The sequence below is a fragment of the Limulus polyphemus genome, unplaced genomic scaffold (genome assembly GCF_000517525.1).
Source record: "Limulus polyphemus unplaced genomic scaffold, Limulus_polyphemus-2.1.2 Scaffold1156, whole genome shotgun sequence".
Classification (NCBI taxonomy): domain Eukaryota; kingdom Metazoa; phylum Arthropoda; class Merostomata; order Xiphosura; family Limulidae; genus Limulus; species Limulus polyphemus.
The window spans coordinates 137,718-149,573 of NW_013666766.1; the positions used below are offsets into that span (position 1 = coordinate 137,718).

General features: G+C 29.1%; 1 protein-coding gene across 3 annotated transcripts in view; it reads right to left on the reverse strand.

Moving 5' to 3' along the window:
• The window catches only part of LOC106462394 (ubinuclein-1-like), an 87,074-nt gene that overhangs the window by 55,222 nt on the left and 19,996 nt on the right, over nucleotides 1-11,856 (reverse strand). For all 3 annotated transcript variants that reach the window (XR_002611232.1, XM_022389642.1, XM_013922319.2), the window contains exons 2-6: nucleotides 10,333-10,425; nucleotides 9,533-9,640; nucleotides 6,589-6,726; nucleotides 3,614-3,717; nucleotides 2,187-2,541 (exon numbers count right to left, since the gene is read on the reverse strand). Coding sequence is in view for 2 of the 3 variants with exons in the window: in XM_022389642.1 (XP_022245350.1) it covers nucleotides 2,187-2,541; nucleotides 3,614-3,717; nucleotides 6,589-6,726; nucleotides 9,533-9,640; nucleotides 10,333-10,425 (798 nt within the window). In the remaining variant the exon portion in view is untranslated. The remainder of the gene's footprint in view (nucleotides 1-2,186; nucleotides 2,542-3,613; nucleotides 3,718-6,588; nucleotides 6,727-9,532; nucleotides 9,641-10,332; nucleotides 10,426-11,856) is intronic.

Here is an 11,856-nt window from a genome sequence, read left to right on the forward strand (position 1 = left end):
CTAAATTAGGGATGGCTAGCACAGATAGCTCTCATGTAGATTTGAAAAAAATTCATAAAAACCAGTATATTCATGCAGAAGTTTTTAGTGAAAATACTGCACAGCATCATATCTAACTCATAATGAGCTTTTGTGTTCAATAATAAAGTTAATTCAATGCACAAAGCTGGGTGCTAAAATTAGCATATCTAACCTATGATGAGTTTTTGTGTTCAAGTAGGATGTTAACACTACTGAGATGGGTCAAAGGCCATGTCATCACATTTGTGGACTTATATTCAAAATTTTATTGAACTACTATTTTATGAATGCATGTCAATAAGTTTGGTATCAAATTGTAAATTATAATTCAAATTTTAATATTATACATTAGTTAATTTCTTAATTTAAAAGTATATATAAAAAAAATCCTAAGTATCGATTTCTGTTTGTCACGTGGTATGTTGAATGCAGCATTGGTCAGATTAGATGTTTATGTCCAAATAAAAAAATCTATTGTTTTTTTTACAAATTAGGAACTCAAATTACTGATATTGACAAGCTAGTATATAAAACAAGAACCTCCTATCTTTTCTATTTGCTGAGATATCAATTGATTTAGTGAATCAAACACAGTGGCCCAGCCCACCTCTTTCAATTTTTGGAAATGCTTACATACACCTACTTCTGCCTATGACGTGTGAATAACCAATCGAAAGCTCAGAATGTCCTCCACGTGATTCTCTGAGCCTTTGCAAAGTATTTACATGGGAAACCCTTTCTTTCCATGGCAGATTCCAATTGGTAAGGTAAGACATTATTGAACTTGATAAATCATTTTTTTAAATCCAAATACAGCTTACCTACTAAGCCTGATAAATTACAGTAGAATTCTGTGGTATTTATATAGTAATTTAGGATTTTTTGTTATTTCAAAATACATACATAAAACCTACAAAAAAATATTTTGTTTTACATTCTTCATGTGCAAAATTTGATAAGGTTTGGTAAGTTAAGGCAAACTGCAAATGAGTACAAAGTTCATAACTGGAAGACATAATTGTTTTCTATACTTCTATATTTACTGTTCTACGTTTTAAGAAAAATAATTGAAATTTATGAACTTATTTGTAAATAGTAATAATGTATGCATATATAATGTGTTATAACCAAAATGTATTTTACAAAATACTAGTTTACTAGAACACAGCCAAGACAGGCCACCTTGTACAGGCCAGTTTTATATTATTGGATACGGTAACGTGAGTGCACATGCGTCTTGTCATTCAATTTCTGTAACATTAGTTAGACACTGTTAAAACATCAATAAAATAAAAATAATAAATTCTTATATATGTGAAACATTATAAGATTAAAGATATTTAGACTAAATATTTGTTGTTTTGTGTTATAATTTGTAGTAATTCTAGAATGAAAAAACTTAATTTATATCTCTATATCTATTTTTTTTTTTTTATGGTTACAAGGTCAATAGAATTGAACAAATCCATACAAAACATACAATAGTGAAAATAACAGATAAAATATAAAGTTTATCTCTAAAAAAACATTTGATAACTATCTGGAGGATATTAGGAGGTTATGGAGATTCCACATTTGGAAGTTGACAATTTTCTGATGTATAAAAGTATTTTTAATCTTAAAATCAAAATTGCTTCACATGTTGGATAGTCAATATTCGAAAATAAAAAATATACAAACAAATAATTAATTACAAAATTTAAAACTTAATAAAAAAATCTGATACTTTGTACATGAATACGTTGTAATATTTACTGATAACCTGCAAAATTTCATGAAAATATGTGCACATTTTAAAAAGTTAAAGTATAACTACTTTATGGTTTTTTTCAGGAATATGAGCTGGGTGGAATCCACCCACCCGTATTATAAGGGTTAATTCAGTGTGTAAAGCTGGGTACTAAAAGCAGCTTATCTAACTTATGATGAACTTTTGTGTTCAAGTATGAATTTAATTCAATGTTTATGATGTATTTTTTGTGTGCTTAACTATAACATGAAATCAATGCTTATTCAGTTTACTTCTGTTAACTTTTAACATCTTTTGCCTAAACAGACAATGAAATATTGTGTACATAGCATGAAACAGAAAATTAAGGAAAAAGTCAGAGCTGCCATAACACAAAGAATTACTTACAGCACCTTAATTATTTCAAATTAGTTACCTGTTTGATATTAGTTAATAACTCATCCAGATCAGAAGGAAGATTTTCAGGCAACTTAGGTGCATCAATGGAATCTAAAGCTTGTCTCAATTCCTCACTATCACTACTAGCTGTGGTAGAAATCACCTTCCCACTACTGGCATCTTCCTCTCTTGCAGCCTTTATCACAGATTCAATTGCATCTTCAATCTTGACATTCTCTTCAGCATCAAGAGCAACATCCATGTTAAGTGATACAGCAACAGGAGATTCCTCATTGACTTCTTGACATTCCTGTTGTACATTTTGTGATTTATACTGCTGTATCAATTCAGCAACTGTAGGCTGACTCTTTCGTTTCTGTTTTTCTAAGGCACTGTAAAAAATAAGTAACCACTGTATATTCAAAATCTTAATGTTACGTAATGCTAAGTGACATTATACAGAACTTTATGCTTCAGATTTGAATTAAAGAAAAGTTTGGTATAGGTTAAAGGTGAAAATGTAATCAAATTATGAATGCATACACATTGACATACAAAGTATGCAACAACAAAAATAAAGCATATTTCAGAACACATCTAAGATTACTTCTGCATAAAAATTTGAACCTTTATACATTTTTAATTTTAACTGCATCACAAAATTATTATAATAAAGGTAATTATTTGAAGATTATACACTGTACAGTAAATAGACTCTAATTTACATTTTGTGTTCATGCATATACCAATTTTAATTAATTGCAGCTAATTCAGTACTAATACAGAAACACTTCATTGACCTGAATGCATTGGTAATGAAGTCTCAATAATATGGATAGTCAAGTCAGTCACCTTGAATACAATGGACACTTTTAATAGCATTCATTATTGAATAAATGTAAGAGTAGAAACTAACAAGATCTGGGATGCCACTGATAAACAAAAATCAGCTATATGTACAATAAAATTATCAGTTTATTATCTTACATCTCATCAATAGTTATACAAGTTGCACAATCAAAATGGTATATTATGCCATTATCTTCATATAAGTCATCATTTTGTTCAAACTAATTGATAAACATATAGAACACAAAATACATAGTACATGTATTGCTTTATTTTAGCAAACATCATGTTTTAATGATGGTGATATTTCTATGCATCTTCATTTTTGAGTTGCGACTTGACTGTAGCATAACACACTCTTATGGTTTCATAAACCAGTAACCATTCTGAGTACAAGTGTGTTTTGATTAGTTTATTTTCCTCTCCAAATGTCCATATAACATGCCTGGAAGATATTACACAATTATTTGCAAGTAAAGTGTATCAAATTAGTTTCACAGAACAAGTACATATGTATTAAGTGTTTACAAATTTTACAGTTAAACTTTCTGAAAGATGCTTTTACAAGAAAACAATATCAGAATATAATCATGGGAAATATTTGTTAAATTTTACCTCAAATGTTTCTTTGCTTTTTTCAGTGAACCATCTCCACTGTCTTTTATTAATTTAGCTCGCTTCTTGTTATCTTTCGTTATTGTATCTTTATGCCGTTTTCTCTGCAAATAAAAGGGTCATAAAATATAATAGGAGTGTCAATTTTAGCTGCATTTAAACTAATAAAATAAAATGAAACCCCACTCTTTGAATGAAAAGTAATTTACATTTATTTAGCAACCATTTAACAAAAAATTAAAATCAACTTGGCTTCCTAAGTAACTCAATTGAAAAATTTCTTTTTGATTAAATATTGATTTCTTAAGATAATACTACACATTTACATTAACTCAAAACAAGTTTAAAAATAGTAAAGTTTTAACCTTTTTAATGCTGGTAAAGCTCAAGTGCATTAGATTCCAAACATTCAATTTTTAAGATCACAAACCAAAACTACCAAATGAAATTGTATTACATTTGGTACAAATGTTTGAGTAGTATTAGATATACTCATGTAAAAAAATATTAATAATAAATAATTTAATTTAGTACCTGTATCAATTTTTAGCTTTTCAAATTTAAAAAAAAATTTGTCGATGATATAAGTAGCAAACATATATATTATGTATATTAATTAAAATAAAAGTCTTTTACTATATTACTCTGGTGGATGTGTGCATGTGTGTGTGTGTATTTTCGTCCCCCCCCCCATCTGAAACACTTATGTAACCCCCAAATAAATATGCAAATTCTGTATGATATGTATAGACTTATGATTGTACACCATTGACAACCCTTAAGGCTCCCATACTCACTAATTATAAATAATATTACCTGAATTTTTGTTATATAGAAATATTTATGTAGCTTTCCAACATATACAACACAAATCCAGCATTAGCAATAAGAAAAACATCACCGAAAACTAAAATAAAAATTCTCAGGTCTCCAATTATACAAGGAAACTATTTCTAAAACCACTATGTTCAACTTTCAGGTGTGACATTGTTGGATTACTATTTTAAAACTTGGAAATGAAAAAAATGCCATTAAGAATGGCATTTCTTTATGACATTTTGAAATTTCTCTCCTCTCCTTCATAATCATTAACTGTACAACACATCTGTTTTCAAAGTCGAGACACGTGCACATTTGTAAAAACCCTTCCTTAAGGTACGTACACATGAGATCATACCAATAAATTCACATCTCAGCTTATACTACCTCCATTTATAAAATTACCTAGATAAATATTAGAAAAATGTGACATCTGTACACTACATTATTTTGTAGTGCAAAAGAAATTAAAATAATGAGAATTATACTTTTTAATTCTAAATCTAGTGGAACAATAGTGCACTCACATGTACATTGAATAAGAATGGTTGTGATATTTATATATAATTAAAAGGAACTTTATCTATTTTTTTTTATAATTTTTCAAACAAAATACATCAATGCAATTTTTAAATAATTCAAATTTCTTAAGATTACTCAGAAATAACATTCCAGAACAGCGTATTGGTTAGAATGGTCAGTTTCACAAATGCATTAACATTTCAATTTGAAAAAATATCAATTATACTTTATTACCTTACAGCAAGCAAAGTTAATCATCACACTTCTTTAGTACATAATAAAATATGAAACATGAAATGATTAGAGCTGGGAGATAAGTGGAATTTGATCATGAAGTGATCATTCTCATGTTAGACTTCAAGAGTTGGATTAATCAAAAATAGTAATAATCAGAATCACTCACTTCAATTAATTGATTATTATCATGATTATTTTTGTTGTTTTGGCCCAAACCTACAAAGGGGGCTGTGTGTGTGTGTGTGTGTGTGTGTGTGTGTGTGTGCTATTTCCTCTACAGATAACCAAACCTCAGATTTTAGTGTTACCACTTTCCCACCAGAGGACTATTTTTGTGGGTCATAAAACTCATCAATTAAGCTAAACCACCTTGAACTAGTAAAAAATAATCATGGGAAACCATAATGGCAATATTTAGATTACTTGTAGTTGGAATAATTGATTAATTGATTATTTGCATAACATTAATCAAGTTAATCATAATTTTGATTAATAGTTTATTTTATATGACACTTATCAATGTAATTAATAACAATAAGTAATCAATTATATTGATTAATCAAGTTTATCGCCCAGCTCTAGAAGTGATACATATCTTCTCGAAAATTTTCTTAGAATTCTTTTAAAAGCATGAAATTTGTCATGTTTGTAAAACTTCCGTAACAACAACACAGTTTTTCTCACTATTTACATACAAACTTGTATCTAAGAAAAACTGTTTACACCAATGGAAAGCATTAACTCATTTATTTTAGATTTTTCTCAATTATGTAAGCATGTATAATAAACAGATTTTATTTTTACTGGAAGTGTACTTGATTTGTTACAATCAATGTAAATGACATAAGCCTCCATTCCTTTAGTTTTACTAATTATTTCAAACACACAATTATTAAATTCAATCCAACCTATACAACTTTTTAAAAATATTGTTTAAATTTCCATTCTTTATGTATATTTACAGAAGAACATGCAAAAATGGGGTTTTAATTATTTCCAGCAAAATATCTGTTCCGATCTCTTATGCTATTCTTCCTATAATTAAAATGGTGCTGCCATAAGAAGTTATTTTTACTTAACTATGATGTGTGAATCTGTAACTTCTTGAAAAATTATGGTCTGAATAAACTTAAAAAAGTAATTTATTTTCAAATATCACATGAAATATTACAACTTATTACCTGTTCATTAAAATGAATCATTCACATAAATGTTTATACTTATTTTTTTCGTACAAAAAGCCAAAATATCTTTGGGTTATCTCAAAAGATAAAATACTGCCAACCAAAGTAATTCTTAACACACACACATATCTAACTTTGGAAAAATATTTTAAATTACATCAAAACCCAGTATGCAATGGATCAAAGATACAGAGGCACAAGTCGCATACTAACCCTTCTTTTGTTAACTTTATGTTCACTCTGATTGCCTTCAGAGTCAGAATCCGTAACCACTTTGAAGTCCAAGTTCCCAGTATTAATGTAAAATCCTCCATACTGTGTTGTCAAGGTTGATGGAACAAGCTCATCGTACTACAAAAACAAATTACATACATTCATATTATATACACACACACACAATGAGAATGAGGTATACACTATTGCATTACAAAGTTATACAAAATTTCTGAAATCTGATCAAAATTTTTATAAGAACATTTCCTTATTCAGCAGTTCTAGTTTTCAAATCAAGTAATGACCAGTCCTTAATACAATGTTACAGAAACAAGCATAATCAGCACAAAGCAATTACAAAAAACATCTTGAAGCAACAGAACAAATATAAGAATGTTAATTTAATCAGGTTAACCCCAAAATCTACTTGAAAAATGCACAAGAATTTTAATTTTTGACCATCTGATAAAAATTTTCCTGCTCTGATAAATACTTCTATTAAATAAATAACTTTATCCATTAACTATATACTAATTTCACACTGTCAAAGAATAATACAAGGAATCCAGTGCCCTTGTTTTTGAGATATAATACATTGAACTGGCAGCATTAAGCATTTCCAATATGATATAAACAGATTAATAGAAGCAACCTGAAAGTTTTACACAGTAAAACTATCTGGTACCCAGTAATTAAAATACAAAGATCTGTAGCATTTAGGTACACTGGTGTCAAGCAGAAAAGCAAAAATTTTCCACAGAACTGTTAAGTGAAGAATAAACTGAACCCAAATATTAGAGGAAAACAAGGAAACATTAATGCAGTTTAAAACACCAAATTCTTTACGAACAAAATTGACCAGGCAACTTCTGTACTATATGTACTATGAGAACAAAAGCAAAAAAAGCAAGGTCATGACAGAAAATCATGCTCTATTTGATAATTGTGCATCTTAACAATAGTCCTGCATCACAATTTCAATTGCAAAAAGCTCCATCACAAGGTTTTCATGTCCAAAGCACAACACTCCTTCCTGCAAGTTTTCCACAAGCAATCTACTGCATGAGAACAATGGTTTTCCAGTTCCCATTTCAACAGTACAATTGCACAGAAATCCATAAGTACTACTTAAACAACATGATCAGCATGCATTCATATGGAATCTCTATTTTATTCTCCAGTTGTTTGATGTATGCAACAATTGAACAGTTATGACATGAAATCAGCTCTGGTACAATTGACTTTTGTCAGATTTCCATACAGAGATTTTTCATGATTACTTTAAGTACTGCTACCTGGCCAACAGGGATGAATTTTGCCAATGACCTTTGTTTTCATGGATTCTTTCCCATAACAAAGTATAATTTTTTGCTTATCATGGCAGGAGTACAATTTGTTGCAAGTCCCTTTCTGAATGGTCCTGGTACCCTAAAATAATCTATAACCCTTTGTTTTCTAATACCATTAAGTACAAGGGATAGCCCTGTCTTTGAAATTCTACATCTCCAATATGAATATAACTTTATGGTCTTAGTATATGAATATTGTGCAATTGAAAAGGTTGTTACACATACTCCCACAGCGTGATCAGTTTTCAGTGGCATCACACCACCTACAAAATGCCAGACAATGTCAAAATGTAGTTCTGATACATGTCATTTCACTGCAACTTTATGTCAGCTGTGATTGCCATATAACTAGATTTGCATATTCAAAATTGTTTTAATATAATCTACTGAACTTGACACTTGGTTTGCATAACAAAGAACTGAGGGGTGAAAAAAATTATTTCATAAGAGATTTTTCCTGTCACACTTCTAATGCTACCAATTCTGATCATCTTTTAGTAAACATAGTTGTCCCATGCAGTGTGTTACAACTTTACTGTATTCAAATATTAAAAAAAAAACATGATAATCTCATAGCTTGACACTGAGAGTTATACAAACACCTAGGACTGGCTGATGATGGATCAAGCGAAGAGATTCTAAAAGTCAAACAGCAACTTCTGAAGTTTATGCACAAAGAAAATCACAGCAGTAGATTTGAAGGACTTGTGCCAGAACAAGTATCTAAGACAATACAAACATGTAGTAAACTCTTGAGATTTAAAGATGATAGGGGACCTTAAAGAATATGACTAAATTCTAAATGCCTGACACATTCCATAAGCCTAATGTGACATCACTGCTTGGTATATTCTTGGTTATATTTACCTTGTACTCACAAGTCATGGAATAAAACTAAATGACAAAAATTAGGAGTTCCAAGCTGGACAAACTTGTCTGCTTCAAATTTGTTTAAAAATATATAAAGAAAAATATTCATGCTTTTAATGGAAGCCTTTGGTAATAATGCTGTTCTCTATTAGTCACGACACTGTTTCTTTAAATTTGTATCTATGTAGAAGATCAGGTTAGAACGTAACATACTACAAATTCCATATAACAATGCCCAAGCACATAAATGTATAAACTTCCTTGAATTTTCAGTACAAGTATACATAAATATATATATCTCAATCAAACTTAACCAATAAAATTATGTTTCCATAATTTTTGCCAACTGTGCAATTTTACAAAGCAGACTATGCTAAATTTTCAGCATAGTCTGAACAGACCTTTGAAATAATATTTGCAGTTATAGAAGAATGTATTTATTAGGGGAAGCTTGAATACCTGCTAATAGAAAAGACAAAAATAAAGACTCTTACAACTGGATTGGACCTTTTATACTTGCAGTTTTGCTCACCTGGAAAGGGGGATGATTATTGTAATGCTGTTTGTTGAGTCTTAAAAGCCTGCTTATATCATGATAAAACTAATTATCACGACAACAAATTACAAAACTTATGGAGCACCAATTTTTTGTTTTGTTTTTTTACCTTCTTTAAAACTAAAATTTCTAACTCATTTATTTTTGCATCAAATGTGATTCTCCTTACTGCTTGATCGTTGTCTATGAAAGGATCAGTTTCATCATACCCCATGCCTCTATCTACATAATCTTCCCACTTTCCAAAGTTCTCCTTTTTTCTTCCAACTTTAGGACCCTATTGACAAATGCAGATTGAAAAATTAATATTATAACCAAATATTAAAAGCCAGAAGATAAATAGACACATTATTAAAGTAATATATGTATAAATACAGCATAAGTGACAACAGCCCATACACACACAATATAAAAACATACAAGTTCAGACCACATGCCTATTTCAATAATTAAATTAAAATTATACATCTCATTCAATCAGGTGTGGACAGGCTGTTACAAAGAAATGCAGTTTGACCTAAGAAAGTTTAAAAAAATTAATTAAATATTAAAAGAATGCTACTATGGCAAATTACAAGATATTTAAATCAAAGTACCTTAGATATAAGCTTACAAAGGGATAAGTACACTACATGTAAGCAGCAACTGACAGAAGCAAGTAGATAAAAGTCATATTGAATCAACCTCAAGATGGCTGCACACGGGTATGAAAGAATATGCAAATTTAAAGATACCTAATAAATTGAGCATGTTAAAACACAACTTAATTACTGAGAGGTTCTTACCAAGGACAATGAAGAACAGAGCATCTGTCTAAAAGTTATTAACGAGCAGAGGTTTTTACTTAACCAAATCAGTTCAGCATGTATCTCTATAATCATATTTATAGGAGTTGTATCAAAATTAAGTTATTACATTCCAATTGTAATTAATGGAGGCATTTATTACAAATACAAAAGTTTGACTTACATATTTCTCTTCAAACTTTCTAGCAATTTCCATCAATTTATCTTCATCTTCTTCATACGGATCACCCACCATATTAGTTTCTCGATTCTCTGGCTAAATTATAATTATTTTTGAGATAAACTGTAAAGTCAAAGATTATATTCTTCAAAGATCTCACACAAAAAAAAATTTAATAATTTGTGTTTAATTTCATCACTTACTAGTAAACATGAGAGTTAAATAAAATGATAATCAACCATTAAAAACAAACACCAAACTCTTTCCCCACATCTAACTAACCTTTCAGTAATGTACTTACAATAAACTAAATCAAATAATTTAAAAATAGTATTAAATACCTCCCCCCAAAAATATATTAATATATCAAAACCACTCAATAAATTGAACAATCATTACTAACAAGTAAAAATAATAATAAAAAATGTTTAATTGTAAACATACTTTATGAAATAATTCAGCAACAGCCGAATACATGATACAAGTTGCCTAATAGATGCAAACATTTATAGAATAATTAACAATGTCATTAGAAATCAAGAAAGATTAGTCAATACCAGAAGTAAAAATCCAGAAAAATAAAACTGCAACAAACTTGAAATAAGAGATCAGTAATCTTGTGATAACAATAACCCACTTAAACCTTAGCTTCTGCAGTTAAGCAAAATAGGTCATCACAAAAACCTTACATCATAGTGAGCATCACAAAAAATGATGAATAATTATTCACAATGCTCAAAACTTATTATCACTACATTTGGCACTCTTGTCCAGTTAGCAATTATAATTCTTTTCCCGCTCTTGAATAATTGGTTTAATTTTTATAGTACACTCAAATCATCTTTTAGAAGCACAGTCCAATACCAAATAAAGAGAAAATAAAGAACATTAGAAAACAGGTTTACTATATATATTAGAAATAAAAACCTTTGTATTAATTCTTTCAGCACGGGTTCAGTCCCTGGGACCGACCTTGTAACCATTTTCTGTTTGTTATAGATTTAATGCTATAACTTTTAAATTAGTAAGCATATGTTACTGGAATTTGGCAGATTTTCAGTAAACATTACAATGCTTTCATAAGCAAAATATCAATATTTTATTTTATTTTAATTTTTTTATTTTTTTATTAAGTCTTAAGGTTTGTTAAGCAATGTGTTACTCATGCCTTTTCAAATTTCACATTCAAAATCTTTATAAGGTCCAGATAGTTATCAGACATTTCTTAAGAAAAAAAGTTATATTTTATCTGTTATTTTCACTAACAAATCTCTGTACGGCTTCAGTAGATTTGACCAATCTTGTAAACACTAAAAATTAGGATATAAATTATGCCTCTTATATACATATAATACATATACATATAATTTTTATTATATTGACGTTTAAGCTCTGATGTTACCATATCCAATAATATAAAACTGGCCTTTAGTCTTTAAAAAGTGACCTGTCTTGGCTGTGTTTCAGTGGAATAATATTTTGTAAAATACAGTCCCAATTCAATTATATATATATATATATATATAT